Below are 18,944 nucleotides of genomic sequence, written 5' to 3'. Positions count from 1 at the left end.
GTAATTTTTCAAGGGTATCAAAAATCACTCAAAATCGGCCAGAAAACGCCAAGCCATAGGAGACCTCAATAATTTTCGATAGATAATTAAATTTTGCATCTACTTTAACCATAAAATAGTTCAATTTGATTTTGACAAGTTATTAAAGTTTAAAGGTTGCAATTATTGGGTAAAAATTTTGAGACATCCTGTATGAGCTAGACAATTTCTAACTCATGGATCCTAAAACTTTATCATTTAGCAGTTCCCAAGCCAATTTTGATTAATAAAAACCTAACTGAGGTTGACTGATTAAACCTTAAAATTTGTTCTAAATTTTTACAAAATAACGAATATGTGAGAAACTATAAAGTCTTAAAACCTCAATGTAATTCCTTTTTATTTTTAACGTAGATTCTGAAAATCAGATGAAATACTAGGTATTCCATTTGAAAAAATACAACTTTGATACTTTTTTGCATTTGAGACAACCGGTACATCTTGAAAATATTTTTAAAAGATACTTAAAATCGGTCTATATCCATCCCAGAATCAAAACTTTGTTGAAAGTGAATAATTTAGTCACAATTTTCCGTGTCGAATAACGTGAATAACCCTGTATAACTGTAACTAATTAATTTTAGACAAACATTTTAAACATCAAACAAAACCTAAGAAATGATAATACTTGATGTAATGTTTAGCAGTCAGAAATGTAGTTAACAGTCTTGTAGATAGGTAGATAGATATAAAAGTCACAAATTGTTTTATAAACACATCACACCTTTTTGACATATTCTTCTCTCTCAAACAGAAGAAAATTAAAAAAGGCCATAACGTGCGGTATATCACAAAACCACCCAATACAAGAACTTTCTTTAAAACGTAAACAGTGTGTATGAAGAAAGTATGAAGTAAAATGCACTCGCTATCTTTTGCATTTCAGTCTAGTAACTTGTAGTATTTTGGTAACCGAAATAATTTTAAAACATTCGTCCTTAGCCATAAAAGTGTTTGACTTTTTAAAAAGAGATAGTCTCGAGTGACAAAAATTGGACAGTAAAATAAATTGCCGTCAGTAAAATTTCTCGATTTTTTAGTGCAAAAATTGGTTGAATTCAAAACACTTCTAAACTACACAAACAAAAAAAATCTTTTAAACTTACCTTGTGATAATATAGGTGTAGCCTTTGCAGTAACTCCACTAGGCCCGGCTATGGTAACTCCAGTGGCGTTTTCCAACAAAGCCTTCGGAATTGCACCTTTAATGACGGTTTTCGTTTTACCAACTGCAGGCATGAACACTTTTTGCTGTTGGGGAGTCAGCACCACCCTGGTCTGTTGGCCTTGTGCGTTCGTCACGATCATAATCTTGTTTCCCACAACCTGGGCCGCATTCGTAGATGCGGCAACGCCAACAGCTGCCCCCTTCGATTGGGCCACAGGCTGCTTTTTAATAATATTTTGTTTTATAGCCTTGACCTATTCAAAAATTAAAAAACTTTTTTATAACTAATAAAATGTCAATTTGAAAATCATGTCCAAAGTGATTATGGCTGCCATTGAATTAAGTAAAATTATGTTTCAGTGCCATCTTGATTGCTTAATTCAGATAAAATTACTACAACTGGACGCATTTTCGTTAAACCGTTAAAAAACACTGTAGACGTAATTTTTTCCACATTTAACCAAAATAACGGATACATCCATACATATAGTAATCTTTTACCTGGTACGCCCTGTCAAGTATTTTTTATTTTTAAATGTACTGTACTTACTTGTGTACTAGCTGGAGTTACGGACGGAGGGACTAAAACATATTTTGCGGTTTTGCCATCGGGCGTAGTACCGGTGGCGATAAAAGCAGTGGTTCCACCTTGAGCAAGCTTAGTTTGAATGGTCGAAGCAATCGACGCTGGTACATTTTTCAGTTTGGCAGGCTGCTTAACAGTCGAAAGTGGTATTGAGGAAGATTGTGTAGTTTTAAAAATAATCTGAATTGAAACGAAAAAGATGTTGCATAATAAAAGTATTTAAAAAGAAAACAGTAACTTAATATAGTTAATTGAAGATCAATAAACCAACCTGTTTAGCACCTATGGTCGAGACGATGGTTTTCTTTGGTAAAGCAGAAGCAAGCTGCGTCTTGGTGGTCTGGGCATTTGAGACAATCTCGTCTGAAAGCACCACCGGCATGTTTTGTATGCTTTCTGGAGTTAAAAGATCGTCGGATAACACAATAGGCATCGAATTTATGTCAAATACAGTATCATCGCGTGTAAGTTGTCCCTGTACATTTTGCAACTGAATATTGTGTTTGTTCGTTGCAGCGGCTCTTTGAGGCACCACATCACCTATACAGAATTACATGAACCCACTGAGTTTTGATAATGCAATATTAGTTTTACTTTATAGTTAATAGTGAAAATAGTGAATTTAGTTAGTTTTACGTCCAAAAATAAGTCAATTAAGTTAGTAGTTAAGAAAATACAAGTAGAGCTCGATTCAGATGAGAAAAGGCCACCGCATCATCAATGACGCAGTTTTTAAAACTATTTCTTTCTCCTTCTACAGTTGCCGTCGCATTAGATATAATCAGAGGCGTCCTATTAAAATATTCCCGAAAATAAATTCTTAAGCGGTCAAAAAGCCACTTGGCAACGTAGTACGGTTTTTTACTTGGGCACAATTAAAACAAATGCGGGTGCGGCCAGGGACAGATGGACCCTTTTACATGCTTTTACTAGCCGGCACTCTAAACGATGTTGCCAAGTTTAAAAAAATGTAGTGGCGGACAGGTTGAGTTTAAAAATTAGGTTAGGTTAGTTTCCGTTTTAGTCTGGTGTTTTGGTTGTATTGTTGATGGTCGCAGTTTGAGTTCACGTGTTATAAGTAAAAATCGTTAATTTGTCACAATGTCTCCAAAAAAGATTGGGAAGAAAGGTGTTGTGATACACAGCCAAGGGCGTGAAATTGTAAGTAACGTCTTAGAATTTATGAAGAAGGAGGCAGAAGGAGTTTCCATTCCTTTGAATAACTACAGGTATTGTCTTTGATTAAAAACGACGAAAACGTTGAATAATATAATAAATATCATTTTAGAGAGAGAACTATAGCAGCTACAGGGGTGTCTAGATCTACTGTGCAGAAGATATCTAGAGAAGCACTACATGTTGAATGGGGAGGGCCAAGCTCATCATTTCACACTCCTACAAAGAAGGGACAGATTAAAAAATTAAAATTGGATAACATCAAACCTGATGAAATCAAAAGAATCAGAGAAATTATTTATGATTTCTATATTCTTGAGAAAAAACTTCCAACATTAAAAGGTAAGTTTATAATACATTAGGTATACCTACAGAGTCTTCAGAGTTTTTCTAGCAGAACTTACCATGTTTTTTACAATTAAATGTAAGCCTAGTTTGCTATATGTATAAACCTTGATAATGTGTTAATTGAAAATTTAAAACAACAAAATTTAGACTAAAATGGGATTATTTTTTATCTTTACAGGTATTTTGCAAAAAATTATTGACCAGCAAATCTTGACTGAATCCATTAGTGTAAGCAGCTTAGGGCGATTGCTTAAGAACATTGGATTTAAGTATGTTTTACATCTTGGCAATCATGTACATCAAAATAACTTTATCTTTTGTAGGTGGCAGAAGACACCAGACAAAAGAAAATTCTTGTGTGAATCATATGACATTCGCTTAAAACGAATAAATTTTTTAAAAAAATTGGTGAAATACCGCTCAGAAGGTCGCAATATTGTATATACAGATGAGACATACATTCACAGTAGTCATATTCATGACAAAGGATGGTATGATGAAAGTTTTAAAGGCTTACAAAAACCAATTTCTAAAGGACAACGCCTTATAATAGTGCACGCAGGTGGAGAAAAAGGATTTATTGAAAATGGATTGCTTATATTTAAGTCAGGTAATATTTATGTACACCTCAAACCTACTTAAGTACTTCCTCCTGCTTAAATAAAATAAGTTTATATAACAAGTAATTAATAAGTTTAACCACATTTTACACATCATATAAGACACATAATGTTTGTACTATGATTTTTTTTTTTTTTTTTTAGGTTTAAAAACAGGAGATTATCATGATGATATGAACCATGAGAATTTCATGACTTGGGTAAAAAAGCAATTGCTTCCTAATTTACCTGACCGCTCAGTCCTTATTATAGACAATGCAGCCTACCACAATGTTACTGTTAACAAAAATATTACAACGGCTACTAAAAAAGGAGATATGTTAAGTTGGCTAGTGGAAAAAGGAATCCCAGCAGATCCTCATTTAACAAAGCCAGAGCTGTATCAAATCATACAAGAAAATAAATTTAGATTTCCTCCACAATATAACTTAGATAGGCTGTTAGAACAACATGGGCATCTTGTGTTGCGTTTACCACCCTACCATCCAGAATTAAACCCAATAGAAAAAATTTGGGCTTTGGTTAAAAATTGGGTAGCAGCTCATAATACCACTTTTAAATTGTCTGATACCGAAGCTTTAACAAAACAAAAATTTCAAGAGGTGTCTGAAAAAGAGTGGTTTGACATTTGCCAGCATGTAAAAAAGTATGAAGAGGAGCTCATAAAAAAAGAGCATATTTTTGATGATACAGTGGACCAGCTTATTTTTACTGTTAACACTGGTTCATCTGATGATAGCGATGAAGATTCTGGTGATGATGATGAATGTGATGCCAGTTTATCCGAAGAAGAATTAGGATGCTCACTCCTAGACTAAGTTTTGGATTTTTGTTTTATGTTATGAATTCGTAATTTGTATATGTATATGTATTTATAAATAAACAAAATTATCAAATTTATAAAAATATATGATTATTAAATTTAACAAAGATAACAAATTTTAAATATTACCTCTTCTTCATGAAACCCTGTATATCAAAAACGATGCAAAGGCAAGCTGAAAGTTACTTTGAGACTTCATTTTCAAGGTCTAGCTGCACTGTAGGACCTTCAAATTAAGAATAATTGAAAAAAGAAACCAGCTGCCTATTTTTATCTTCCAATAATTGATTAATTGCCCCAAGACAATGTTTTTTTGTGGTTAACATTGCCCTAAGTTAAGTTATATAATTTGGATTTAAACTAATTGGTATTTAATATTCTTCATCAATCATCACCCTGCAGCTACAGCAGAAAAATAATTTGCACAGATCTTTTTAACCGAAACACACTGTATGTTTTTTTAATTTACCCTTTGCTTGTTTTCTTGTTTATTTTTTAAATTAATATTTAAAGAAATGGGACCAGAGACCTAGGCCAATTTTGTTCTCAAAGCGTCAATATTATGTATGTATATGTATTTGGTTTGTTTTATAAAACCTACTTACCTATCCTGTTTTAATACAATTTATGAAATGAAAAAGCAAAAACTACACCTATTTACGTTAATTAAATTTCATTTCACTGAGCAGAGAATAGCACGCCATTGACTCGCTGCATCAACTTGGAAAGTAACGAAGGCAGCAATATTTAAAGCGAGACGTACAGAGATCGTGACATCATCGTTTGATGACGGCCGTGGCCTTTTCTTAGCTGATTCGAGCTTTAGTAATGTTAGGCAAACGAATCAATAAGTAATAACGCTACCAAAAAAATAGTGTAAACTTACCTTTAGGAGAAATGATGGTTTGCTGCAAAATTTTCGGTTTACCAGCTTTAGAACCCTTAGCCTTCGATGGCTTTTCTACCGGAGCAGTACTAACGGCTTCTTCTTCGACCGATTTTTTGGCTATTTTCGGTATAATAAAGGCAGCTTCCACATCTTCTATGTCTTCGTATTCACGTTTAATACCCTGCGTCGCGATTTTTGGAATAGAAGAAGCTGAACCGGCCCGTCTAAAATATGACTTACTTTAAACAAACTTACAACAATCAGTCAAATTCCTACAAAAAGTTAAGACTCGCGATAATTATTACTCAGTCAAGTTGAAATTATACAAAAAAACGATGTTGTAAAACTTATCCTATTGCACAAAAATATTCCGTCAGCACCTTGTTTGTATTAATTGGCCTTGAACTTAATGCATGACTATTTATGAATGTTTTAACGCGACACCAACCATATGTAACAATAATAAGCGATTGTCTGACTTACGAGGGTCAATATTTTTTTAAATTTCTTATCAATAATACAACGCAGCATATTTGTTAAAAGGAATAGTTTTAGAGTACCAGTTATGTGATCCAATAATTAAAGTTTTAAAATAAAAACTGAAAACTTACCTAATTATCTGCTCTGATAAGATAATTGGTTTACTACCCACAGTTTTAGGCGATGCGGCAACCATGGATTTTGTAGTTCTAATGAGAATTTTCTGACCTGGTTTGGGCAGACCTGTCGGCTTAGCGATTTTGCTCGGAATAATTTTTGGGATAGTTTCAAGAGGCTTTATTTCGGTTATAGTTTTCGGTTTGCATTTCATCTGAAAAATATGTTTCCAACTTTAGGTAGCTGATGACAATAAATCTTATGATTGAACCTATTAACATTGCAGCTAAAGTTCTACCATTTATGTCTACTCTAGAGAAAATGCACGGCAACGGAACAAGATGTCAGCAGAATAATTATTATAGTTTATTTAGTTAACTTTTCCAGTATTTACAGAATATAATAACAGTACGAGTATTGTAACAAACACAGAAAAAGAATTACATAGTTTAGATATCCAATTTTCTCAAAAATAGATACAGAAGATAAAAAAATAAACTTACCCCTGTATCTGTAGACATAGACAACCTTTCCAACAGCTTAGGGGAATCCAACAGCACACTCTCAGTGTTTATTTTGTTGGTGATAACAATTTGAGGAGGAATGGCATCTTCAAAATCGATAATACCTTGCACGGTATTCTTTTTATCGTAATTGTCAAACGACGTCTTGAATTTTTGTTCCGATCCGCTCGAATTCGTGGAAGAGTTCGAGTTTCCTTCCAGAATGTCCAACAGTTCAGATTTTAAAACGTACGTGTTGGGTTGTGACGTTAGTGATTTATTATCAAACTCCTTAACCATGGCTTTGGATGTAAATTCGGTACCAACAGTGTTCGATATTTTTGGTGCTGTCAAATTATCGGTCTTTGTCACGATAGCTGTATCAAAATTCACAGAAAAAGAGCTGCTAGGTTTTTTCTCGCTAATTACCACGTCTGAGGTTATTTCGACTTGAGCGTCGTCTAAATCTTTTTCAGACATCACTGTAGGAGCTACAGTGATAGGGATTAATTCTGGTTCTGCTGAAGCAGGAATTTTAACTTCCGGTTCTTCTTCTTTAACACACAACTTTTCCTGGTTTGAACTAGATTGGTCTTCTAACGATTCAACAGTCGATTTTTCAGTTTCTTTTTCTGGTTGTGTCACTTGCTCTGCAGCAGGTTCCATCAAGTCTGAAATTGTGTTTGCATCCTTATCGGTTGCTGGTTCAGTTTTAGCCTCTGTGATAGGTGTTGAGGATTCAAGATTACATTTACTCAAATTACTAGTATCACAGTTTTGTTCTGGTTCTGGAAGTTCTTGTTTGTCTTTTTGTTCATTTTTGGATGGTTGAACCAATTCTGCTGGGGACTCTTGCGGATCTACCGCTTCATCAGTAGAGTCTTCACTGCTTGAAAGTGAACCATCTTTAGTCAAAAGGGACTGTTCGAATTTTTCAAAATCATGAAAATAAAAGCTTTTCTTTTTTGCTAGCGGAGACATTAAAGGAACATCCACGCTTTTTGGTGATTTAGAGCTTTCAAACAGCTTCTGCATTTTCTTTTTTGGAGCTTGTGGCACGCTTTCCTCCGGTTTATCATCAGGTTGCGGTTCATTTAAATCAACCTTTTTCTTCTTTGGCGGTACGCTTTTCCACTCGGTCACTAATGGTTCCAAAACATGACTTTTCTCCGTATCACCAATTTGGCTAAACATGGGGCTGTCCAAAGAAGACGAAGACAATGTCTCGACGCCACTAGTGTCGACAGAATCAATTTCGTTGATCAGACGGTCAATGTTGTTTCTCATAGAAGTGGACAAAAATGAGTCGTCGCAAGCTGAACGGAAACTGAATTCCGAGTCTGAAGTTCTTGTAAAGGAATCCGATGAAATTAGCGAACTAATTTCGTTCACACGCTTAGATTTTTTTAGCGGGAGAATAATTTCGCCTTCTGTTGAGCTGATAGTTTTGCTGACTGTTGCTTCTGAAGCACCCACTTCATGTTCGTGAAAATAATCTTTTGTGCTCGATTTGAGTTCTGATTGCGGTGAGGCCATTTCTTCATCATCAAAAAGAGTTTTGAAGTGGTCTAGTGGCTGCGTTTGTTTACTTGACTGTCCTCTTTTGAACGAAAATGATCCTTCATCCTTCTCCAAGTCTTCAGTTTTGTTGTCAGTTACAAATAAGTCATGAATCGTGTCTTCTGCTGATATATGACGTATTGATGTATCTGTGGTAACTTCTTGATTATTATCACACTTTTCTACTAAGTTGCTTTCATTTGATGTAAACTCTACTACAGGCTCACTTTCAGCACTTAATACTTGCTTTCGTCTTCCTCGATTTTTGCCTTTAACAGTGTTGCACAATTCTTTAGATTCGGCAGTCACTAACTCTGGAGTTTCTGCAGTTTCTGTTGAATTTGTTGAGTTATCAATTGTATGTTCAGCAACTGGATCTTCTTGATTAAGATCGGGTTTTTCAACAACAGCTGAAAACTGATCAGAATTATCATCATTCATTTTACTCTCTTCAGGGACAGCTTTGCTGCTTTCTTGATTTAACTCACTTGTTGCACCAACCGTTAATTCTGATTGGGTTTCTTCTAATGTGTTGTTAGACAGATTTTCAAGACCGGTGGTAAAAGTTGCTTCACTTAGTGACGCGTCAGAATTTTCTAATTGCGCGACCTGTTTTGATTGGTCTTCGGTTTCTACGTCACTACGAGCAACATTTTGTGATTCAGATGTTTCATGAGAGCTTAGAACACTTTCTGGTTGAAAGTCTGACTCGACAACGTTTGATTCAGTGGGTTCTGGCACATCCCATCGTCTTTTCGACCTCTTCGTCCTGCCAGACCGTCGAACTTCCGGTTTTTGTTCATAAACTATATCACAAACAATGCCTGCATTTTGTGATTTTTCCTCCAACATTTCAGTATTCTGCTCTTTATTTTGCTGCACGAAGTCTTCAAAAGATTCGACAGTTGTTGCAGGCACATCTGTCAGAACTGACTTCTTGGGACTTTCTAATTTTCTTTGAGGCTCGGTTGGTTCGGCACTATCAGTATTTTGACAAGTCACATCATCAAGTAATTTATTTGTTTCAGTTTGAGACTCGGCCACACTAACATCGGCATTTTCTATAGTGGGACTAATTTTTTCATCATCGGGTGTAGTTGTCGGAATTGGAATATCTTCCAAATTAAACAAAGCTTCAACTTTGTTGTCTTGTTCTGAATTTTGACAATCAATCATCTCTAGATCATCTTGTTGAGGAGACTTTGGCATATCGATGCTTTGAATGGGCTTGTTAGACACATTTGTACAACAAGATGAATCATTTTGTGATGCGTTTATGGGTGCAGGAATAGGAATATCCTCAAGAGAAAATGTTAAACTTTCGTCCTGACTGTTTTCAACTTTCTTTTTTTGCTCTTGACCTTTTTCTATATCATCAGTTTTAGAGTCAGGAATTGGAATACTTTCCAATTTAATGTTACTACTGTCCGTACCAACAATAATATTAGCCTGAGGTTTATCTTCTGTTGTTCCAGATTGTATCTGTACAGAATCACTTCTTTCTTGATGTTCTTTAGGATCAATAACTTTAAGAATTTCGCTAGTCACAGGTAAACTTTTGGATTTATGAGCTTCAGGGGTAGGACTTGGCGGCAAAGGTATATCTTCTACAGGTATATCCAGCATGGCAACTTCTACAGATGGTTCAGGTAAAGGAATTTCTTCTAAAGAAACCGCAAATACTTCCGCAGAAGAACTTGTAGTTTTTGCATCATCAAGAGTTTCTGAATGTGCTTCCACAGGTGCAGTAGAAGTGACTGGGGTTATAGCTTCATCTTCTGCTAAAGTAGATTTATCAACTTTATGCTCTGTTGGTGTATCTAAACGGGGAAGTTCAGTTGACAAAACGTCTTCAACTGATTCATTTTCACGTTCAACGGTGACTGATTCTGTTTGTACACACACAGTGGAATTTTCTAGTCCAGCAGATTCTTTGTGTTCTACCGCATCACATGTTACAGGCAATAAAACATCTTTAACAGGTACAGCAACTTCATTATTAGGACTAGCTTCAGTAGCATCCATGTTTTCTGTCTCAATATCTGATCTCAAAGATTCGGTATTTTCAGAACTGACGATTTTTTCCATACTGTTAGAATCTTGTTTTGCATCTAAATTATCAACAGACTTGGTAAATCGCTGGGATCGCCCTCGTCGTCTTTTAACAGGTTTGACGTCTTCAACTTGAGCAATTGAAGACTCACTTTCTTCAGCAACTTCATTTTTCTGAATAGTTTTGTCAATGGTAGTAACATCAGCAGGATCTATTCTTGACTTAGACGCGTCTGATCTCAAAGTTCTGCTGGATTTTTCGGCAATTTCGGGATTAACTAATTTTTCTGAACTTCTTGTATCTTGAACTATGGTTGTATCTTTAGCACTTTCGTTAGACCGTCGAGATCTTAGTCTTTTTTTAGGAGTAGTGACATCCTCAATTTGAAGGATAGCGGGTTCACATGCTGCCGCTAACAAAATGTTTGTAGTTGGTGCGGCTTTATGTTTTGATTTGGCTTCAATATCACCACCAACTTCTGTGGCTGAGGCAGCAATTTTATACTTGGAATCTGTTTCATTATCAGCACAAATGTGATCAGTTGTTGCTTTTTTCTTCGTTCCAGTATTTGACTTCGACGATCGACTCTCAGTATTTTCTAAACTAGCATTTGTTTCAGAAACGTTGGTATCTGGTTTGGTGGTGGATGTATGAACAGTTTCACTGCTTAGCTGAGATCTACCACGCCTTCTTCTAGGTGTTGTGACTTCTTCAAGTTGTACGTTTGATCTCACTTCGGTTGACGGTTCCGGTAACTTATTCACATCTACATTTTTTGCAGAAGGTTTATGCACTGCACTACTTCGAGTGCTACGACCTTTTCTAGCTGATTTGATGATATCTTTTTCAGAAGAATCTAGTTTCTTATTTTCAGTACTAGGGATATTCAAGGCTTCAGCATCAGCAGGTAGACTTTTTGATGTCAAGTCCTCTTTGATAATTTCGTTGTCAAAAACATTAGGAATAACATCAACAGGTACTTTGTCTTCTTCTAAAATGTCCACTTTTTCTTCAGGAGCATTCAGTTCTTCCGCATTCAAAAGTTCTTCAGGTAATTTATCTTTTTCAGTACGCTTTAGATTGCTATTTTCACTAGTCAAAGCTTCAGTGTTTTCTGTCACTTTGTCCGCATCTGATCTCTGAGAATCGGGGCTGATTTTTTTTTCAGTTGATTGATGAGAAAGTTCAATGGTTGACTTTGAGGCTTCCATTTCACTAGTATTTTCATTGCTATCTTCAATTTTTCTATGTTTTTGACTTCTGGTTCTTAATCCATCTTCATGTTCCACTTCTTTGGGATTGCCACCGGGACTGCTTGAAGAAAGCTTTCGTCTGCTTCTTTTTCTGGATTTTGGCGATACATTTTCCGCACTTGAAACTGGTTCCGCTGTTAAATTGTGACTCTCTGCTGGTGTTTTGTCTCCAGCGTTTTCAATATTTGCTTCATCTTCTTTAAGCGCTGTAACGTCGCTAACTTCATGCTCGGTTTTCCTCGATCTTCCTCGTCTTAAAAGCTGCTTTTCCACATCATCTAAACGGGTTTTCTCAACCACTGCTTCTTGTTTGACCTGGTCTCTTTCTGAATCCTTTCTGGATCGAGATTTGCCTTTTTTAACGTCCGCAGTTTCTTTGGTGATACTCTCGACATCAGAATGACTTGATTTGGCTTCTAACCCTTTCCGTTTACTTTTTTTAGTTTGAGTTAATGCATTTACTTCAGGACTTTCAGGTGCATGAGCTCCTCTTAGTCTGCTACTTCTTCTGCTAATGTTTTCGTGATGATCTTCTTCTTTCGCACGTGTGACTGTTGTTGACTCTAGTGTAGTACTTTCTTCTGTTACTAAAAATTCGTTAGTAACTTCGTCCTTAGATATTATATCTAGACTAGTGTTGCTGCTTTCAAGATCTCTGGTTAGCTCTTCTAGTGACATTTCAGTATTAGTTTGAGTTTCTTTTAAACGCTCGCTTTTCGTGTTGGGGGATTCCAAGTCGTGTTTTATCCCGGCTAGTTCTGAATCAATGGAAGATTCCTGGGTGGATTGATTTAATGATGAATCGTAATCCTCCCGAATGTATTCCACTATTTTTTCGGAATCTTCTTCGATAAGTAGCTGCTTGAATTTTCGGCGTTTCTTTACGACAGTCAGAGATTTCTCAGGTGTTGCAGGACTCGAGAGCTCTGTTGAAATATCATTGGGTTCTACAGAAAGATTTTCGGTGGCAATATCCTTTAAACGTTCTTTTTGATCAGAATCGGAATTTGAATTTACATCCTTTTCCTGAAATGAAAGATAACTTTTAATACAATTTTTTAAAAAAAATTTGGCATTCAGTTGACTATACTGGAATGAAGGTTTTGTTGAGTGTGATACGGCGAAACCGGTCAGAGGAATTAAATTAAATTGCTTCAATTAGCAGGATCTAAACAAGATTTATTTTTTTGTAAACTAGCGGATTTCGATGCAAAAAATATTGTTCTGGTCACTGGATACACCCAAACCTTCTAATATCAGATAAAGAAGCTTGAATTACCTGTTTTTCTTTTGAAGGGGTGACATCGACTTTCCGAAAGCCCGCTTCAAAGTCCTCAAATGAAGTGACAAACCTCTTCTTGGAGGTACCACTTTTTGCGGGCGTCTTTACAGTGGTACCTCCTTTGTCAGGAAACTTTATCGTCCTGACATCATGAAAATTTTGCTCCGGCTTCAAAGTGTGGGTTAAATCGTCTAAAACAGGCACTTCGGTTTCCTCCATAAGGTCCTTGAACGTGTTGTCCAACGTGTCATCCACGACAGGCTCTCGATTGAATGACTGACTAACGCGAAGAATTTCTTTTTTACGATTGTCGTCTTCCTCAGGAATAGCGTTTGATTCAGCTTCTTGCTTGTCGGATTTACCTTGAATTAAGCATTATTCAGATATAAATTAATCTCTATAATTAAAAAATTATCGTATTATAGAAACAAACAAAAAGAAAAGGCCTGAAGCCAAAAATAATATAAAAATGGCGACAAATTAGCCATTACAATCAAGTAAGGTAAGTCAGTCATAAAGTTCATTTCTTTTAACAAATACAAAAAATATTAAAAACAAAAGTTTTATAAAATGCACAGTTACAAATTTTACTATTCCTGCTTGGTAAAAAAAAACACAAAATTTACTTACTTTTAGATTGTTCATCTTCTTTGTCGCCAAGCTCTAAGAGTTCGGATATACTGGCTCTAGGTTTTTCAGGAATCACTCTGGGTATCTTCCGACCAGTTGACGCCGGATACAAAAAACTGTCATCTTCTTCTTCCTCCTCATCGAAATCGAAACAATTTTTAATGTCGTCGTGAGTGTTGTTTTTGTTTGGGTCAGTTAGCTTAGAATTATTTGCGTCTTCTGTTTCCCCTGTAGTGTTCATTTCTTCCTCTTCTTCTTGCGAATTAAACAAATCATAATGTTCTAGACAACCAAAAGCCGATATTTATTAAAATTACGGTAAACAATTTTAACTTGGTGATACCTTTACCTTCGGATGTAGTATTAGTGATCTTGCTGTGATTACTTTTCTTCTGCTTAACTGGCGTTTCCATTTCTTCGTCGGATTCATCCCACTCATCCAGCAAATTGGCAAAACTGTCCGCAGCAGGTTTTGGTTCGGAATGAACAATTTTTGGTTTAGGCAGCTTAGGCTTTGACGTGTTTGTCGCTTTCTTTTCGCTGACATTTGATTCGGTGGTGTTGTGATCCTTATATTTTTTGAATTTTCTTTTTACGGTTACGGAAGCGTTACCTAAACGCAAACAATCCCATGCTTACTAATGACTAATCTCAGATTATTTTTACGTTTTTATCAGTATCGTAAATAAACAGCGTGACTCGTTTTGTATAGAGCAGTTCTGTGTGCAAAATACCGTTTAGATATAGTGAAATAGAACAAATCCTCCTTTCAAGACTTTTCATAGTCTATTTTCAGAAGTAAAATTTTTATTTTAATAACCCTTTTTGTTTACTACTGATGTCACATTTTAAAGAGAAATGTTTTAAGCATTTTGAAATCTAACGTACAAAGTCAAAGCCCAAACGATGTAAATAAAGATGAAAGTTTTAAAAACGAACTAGCAAAATGAGTTTTCCAATCGTACATAAACTTTGACTGATTGGTCATATACTATGGCTTCTGCAGAGTTTATACTGAAACGTTCCAAGAATTAATGTAAATTACCAGAAACCTCTAGCGCTATTTTAAAAGTACCAGAGATCTCTAAACGCTATTGTGAACCTCCTAAAAAGTGCCAGAGGCCTCTACAAGTGTCTTAAACCTTCCCAAACTTGTTTTAAATTGTCAGAAGCCTCCGAGACCGTTTTGAATGTGCCAAAGACCTTTAAATGCTACTGAGAACTTTCTGAAAAGTTCCAGAACCCTCTTCGACAACTTTGCCAGAACTGTTTTAAATTGCCAAAGGACTCTAGGACCATTTTGAATGTAAATGATATTGACAACCTTCCGAAAAGTGGCAGAGGGTTCAAAAGTGTCTTAAACCTCCCGAGAATCGTTTTAAATTGTCAGATGCCTTTAGAATTATTTTGGAAGAACCAGAGCTTTCTAAATAATACTGCAAACCATCTAGAAATTCCCAAAGGCTCTTAAATACAACTGAAAACCTTTAAAAATAGCCAGAAGCCTCTGCAAAGTGTTCTACACCTTCTAAGAATTGTTTAATTGTTGGTATATGCATTTTTGATTGGTTGACATATACTATATAATTTATTTAGCCTCTGACTTAAGTTGACAATCAATCCATATCACATTTAATCACCGACGTACGTTTTTGCTGGTGATGCAACAGTCAGAAGTCACTGAACAAACAATATTTTAAAATATGTGGAAATGTATTCAAGAGATAATTAGTCATTATAATAAAATTTGAAAAATGGCTAAATTGTCACCTTTACATAAATCAGTTGCACCATCGAACTTTAGTACCGAAATCCATAAAGGATCGCATTTTTTGTTTCTTAGAAATAGGTATAAGTATAAAAAATGGTTTATTAAAATTTGTCGATTTATTACATTCTTGGTTTTGACATTACAATTACCATATTACTTTCGATAACGTGAAAAACAGGTTTCTAATATCAGTAAAAAATTTGACTGAAATATCTGCGCATTATTTTGTGGTACCCGTTAAGTGAATACATAGGCACTTCAATAAAAATCAAATGTGTCAATGTATTTCTAACAAGAAGTTACTATAGCAGCAATTATGGCTATAGTTTCCAATTACTTTTTCAGTTTTCAGTGGTTTTTAGAATATTTAAAATAAAAATAATTGTGGACGACTAAATAATCACAAAATAAAAACCATTTTTTAAGTTATTGTTTAATCTGAAGATATTAAGTGTGCTGACGATTTCACGACAGCAAATTAATGAATTTATTCACGCTAGGACTTTACGGACGAATTGGATCAGTGTAAAGCGTAAAGTAAAATTTGATTTCAAATATGTTGTGAAAAGTTCACGTCAATTTATTCCCGCAAATAGAACGTGTTCTTTAGTCTGTTAACTTATTTTTACGACATACAGGTTTTGAAATAACAAATCTACCTTAATCTGGAATTTGTTCAAGATTATTGTTTATAATAAATTATACTCTAATAAGCTACAATTAGTTACGCTTACCTTCCAAATGTAATTTGTTGTGAATCAGTAGTACTCCCAATCTAGTTGTTGAGAAATCGCATATTTTACATCTTATAATTTCTTCTGGTTCTTGATTCAATTTTATTATGTCTTCGTCCTCGCTGTCTGGCTGCCGATCTTTACATGGTTCTTGAACCATTATAAAGGATTTGTAATCGTCATTTCCAATAAAACGACGATGTGTTACTAAGGGAGCTTTAGGATCTTTTGTAACAGACTCTATAAAAGCAGTGTTTTCACTATTTTTTTTTTTTAATTGCATAGGCAAACATACTTTTATTGGATAAGCTTTTACCCTTGGACGATTTTTTAGGAGAAGGTGTGCCAAAAATTTCATCATAGTTTATCTTCTTGTTTGGTAAAAATTCAGGTTGACTTAAAATATTGGGGTCACCATCAGTTCTTTCTTCAGCAGTTGTAACATCCCTTGGAAAAGTTGACATATGGGAAAGTTTGGCTCTGAATCCACCTTACAAAAAACATGTAATTAAAAAATTGTTTAATTTAATTTAGGTTTTACACTTACCCATTCCTTTTCTGATAAAGTAATTTTTCTTGTCACAATCATATGGATAAATGTGTGACCAATGTTTAATATACTCACTAAAAATAAAATGTTTAGTAAGTAAATACATAATGGAAATATAGTTTTGTATACAGGGTAATTCAAATTTGACCCTCACATTGGGATTTTGGAAATTGTAAGAGATACGAGATTGCGCAATTTAAAGCTCAACGAAATGCAGTTTTAAAAATTTCGATTTTTCGAGTACTTCCGAAGATAATTTATTTCTAACCTTATTTGAGAACAAAAATTAACAGTAATATTTACAAAAAAAAATCAAAATTTAATTTACAGTTAAAATCTAAGTTATTTGCAGGAGGGAAAGGAAAATCGGGAATGTCTCGTTTGTCTTCTTAGACAAAGAGGGTCAGGTATAGTCCAGTTGTTAGGGTTGTTTTCCATTTAGTTTGAATTTGTAGCAGTCTTTCTGAAATTTGTCATTTGTGTGTGTTCATAAAGGAGTTCGTTGGATGGATTATGTAAAGGGTTATTCGGATGTCTAATTTTTGTAATTAGTCTTAGTGCAATTTGTTCAGTGGTTTGTATGTATTGTTTGGTTTTCTCGGTAGCATTTATCCTCAATACATTTCCATAATCTAGCAGAGGTCTACAGATGGATTTATAAATTGTCGTGGCTGTTTTAGTACTTATTCCTTTGTCTTTGTAGGTTAGTGATCTAAAGTGCTAAAGTCTAAAGCTTTTGTCCTTCTGATAATTTCAGTTCTAATGTTTCGTAAATTTTAATTTTTTGTCAATAGTCACTCCCAGATATTTTATGTCGTTTTTGGGTTCAGTAATGTGGCCGTTAGCTGTAATAGGGGGTGAGTTTATATTGATTTTATGATTAAACAAAATAAGTTGATTTTTAGTGGCATTTGGTGTCAGTCGCCACTTATAAAACCATGTCATTGTATTGTCGTTAGATTCTGAAGTCTTTCTGTAGCTTTTGAGGTAGTTTTGTCATGTACGATAAGTGCAGTATCGACCGCGTATTGTAATATGTAAGATGTTTTGTCTTGAAAATTATGATTGTAAATGTTGTGGCAGTATGTTATCAAGAAGTGGGGAAAGTGGAGAGCCTTGAAGAAGCCCTTGCTCAGGAGAGAAAGAATAGGAGTAGTCAGTATTGATGAGTACTTGTAGTTGTCTATTTTCTAGTAGTTGTTAATATTGTAAAGGAGGTATTTTGGTATTTGAAGTTGATGCAGTTTATATAATAAGCCTGCATGCCAAACACTGTCAAAGGCCTTGTTTATGTTCATAAATAAACAGGCTGTCCTTTTTTGTCGTCTAAGTGTGTAGTTTAGTTAAGTTAAAAGTTAGTTAAAATAGTTAGTTAGTTAAGTTAGTTTGTATGTTATTTGTCAGAACAAAGAGTAGATGTGTAGTCGAGTGTTTTGGTTTAAAGCCAAATTGGTAAGCTGGTATGTGCTGTCCAACCAGTATTTCAAGTCTGGTTTAATGAGATATTTTATGAAGATTACTTGGTAGTACTTGTCACACCCAATTGGCCTGAACAACATCCCCACATAACTTTAATTAGTTAAAACTTAACCAAAACATGGCTCGATTTGGTGTTTTTCAAAATCCAATATTAAATTATTTAAATTTGCACTTAACATTATAAAAAAATAAAATTTGGCAAAAAATGAAGTTCCTAAAATGATGATCTTTCTCTTGGAAACATAAATTAGCTGTTTAAGTTAGAGATAATGCTAACAAATCTCATTTTCTGATTTACCTAAATAGTTCAGCAATGCTTGTATAATAATAACATTTTGTGCGGCGGTTTCTTTTCTAGATACATTTTTAACTATACTTGACTTGCTCTAATAATCGTCCGAATCGTGTTTGACAAGTACTGTCAAATAATAACATTTCATAAAACATGTCATCAACTCAAAGCCAGCTAAAGTAAAATGAGTTTTTATTGAATTATTTTGTCATTTATGAAGCAAATCATAAGTTATTATACATCACAAAAATCAGAATAAAATGTACTATTTGGTGGGCTAAAAATCCAATATGGCGCCCATAAGAAAAAAGAAAGTTGATGATGACTGCCAAGAAACAAAACATCTAAAATCAAAAATGTATGGATCTATTTGCTTGAAAGATATCATATTCCTGTCATGGCTGTTATTAATTTTTATAAAATATTGTCAAAGTAGAATTCTGAAAAATAAAGACTGAACAAAAAATAGAGTTGTTTTGATTTGTTATTTATTGCTTTAGAGATTTTGGTTTATCAATAATAAAATAAATAAGTCAAACTTTTCTGAATAAATGATTGAATAGTGAACAAATAGCCTTTTCTAAAAAATTG

At 34.6% G+C, this 18,944-nt stretch overlaps 2 protein-coding genes across 9 annotated transcripts in view; one reads left to right on the top strand and one right to left on the bottom strand.

Moving 5' to 3' along the window:
• LOC145724932 (uncharacterized) overlaps positions 1-18,944 on the bottom strand; it is a 35,883-nt gene that overhangs the window by 14,739 nt on the left and 2,200 nt on the right. For 3 of the 6 annotated variants that reach the window (XM_081973425.1, XM_081973427.1, XM_081973430.1), the window contains exons 3-14: positions 16,580-16,656; positions 16,328-16,522; positions 16,033-16,272; positions 13,871-14,140; positions 13,528-13,809; positions 12,895-13,259; positions 6,750-12,641; positions 6,261-6,460; positions 5,647-5,873; positions 2,065-2,333; positions 1,758-1,973; positions 1,146-1,461 (exon numbers count right to left, since the gene is read on the bottom strand). In XM_081973425.1, coding sequence (XP_081829551.1) covers positions 1,146-1,461; positions 1,758-1,973; positions 2,065-2,333; positions 5,647-5,873; positions 6,261-6,460; positions 6,750-12,641; positions 12,895-13,259; positions 13,528-13,809; positions 13,871-14,140; positions 16,033-16,272; positions 16,328-16,522; positions 16,580-16,656 — 8,549 coding nt within the window. The remainder of the gene's footprint in view (positions 1-1,145; positions 1,462-1,757; positions 1,974-2,064; positions 2,334-5,646; positions 5,874-6,260; positions 6,461-6,749; positions 12,642-12,894; positions 13,260-13,527; positions 13,810-13,870; positions 14,141-16,032; positions 16,273-16,327; positions 16,523-16,579; positions 16,657-18,944) is intronic. The other 3 variants (XM_081973428.1, XM_081973429.1, XM_081973426.1) reach the window with 3 other exon arrangements.
• On the top strand, positions 2,470-5,337 carry LOC145724937 (uncharacterized). Of its 3 annotated transcripts, none has more exons than XM_081973445.1 (5): positions 2,470-3,022; positions 3,082-3,311; positions 3,496-3,586; positions 3,641-3,927; positions 4,082-5,337. In XM_081973445.1, the coding sequence occupies exons 1-5, from the start codon at positions 2,895-2,897 to the stop codon at positions 4,753-4,755; spliced, it is 1,410 nt and encodes a 469-aa protein (XP_081829571.1). In that variant the 5' UTR covers positions 2,470-2,894; the 3' UTR covers positions 4,756-5,337. The 3 variants fall into 3 exon arrangements, with proteins under 3 accessions (XP_081829571.1, XP_081829570.1, XP_081829569.1); XM_081973444.1 differs by having other exon boundaries at positions 3,496-3,783; positions 3,829-3,927; XM_081973443.1 differs by having other exon boundaries at positions 3,496-3,927.

This window comes from Ips typographus, linkage group LG2, assembly GCF_016097725.1.
Source record: "Ips typographus isolate SLU linkage group LG2, UJ_Ityp_2.0, whole genome shotgun sequence".
NCBI classification, from domain to species: domain Eukaryota; kingdom Metazoa; phylum Arthropoda; class Insecta; order Coleoptera; family Curculionidae; genus Ips; species Ips typographus.
Note: the sequence above shows the minus strand (reverse complement) of the source record. Positions and strands in the feature narration are given on the sequence as shown.

Coding starts and splice junctions, on each gene's coding strand:
- LOC145724937 (XM_081973443.1), top strand. CDS start 2,895: ATGTCTCCAAAAAAGATTGGGAAGAAAGGTGTTGTGATACACAGCCAA. Junction 3,023..3,081: donor ATTCCTTTGAATAACTACAG/GTATTGTCTTTG, acceptor ATATCATTTTAG/AGAGAGAACTATAGCAGCTA. Junction 3,928..4,081: donor ATTGCTTATATTTAAGTCAG/GTAATATTTATG, acceptor TTTTTTTTTTAG/GTTTAAAAACAGGAGATTAT.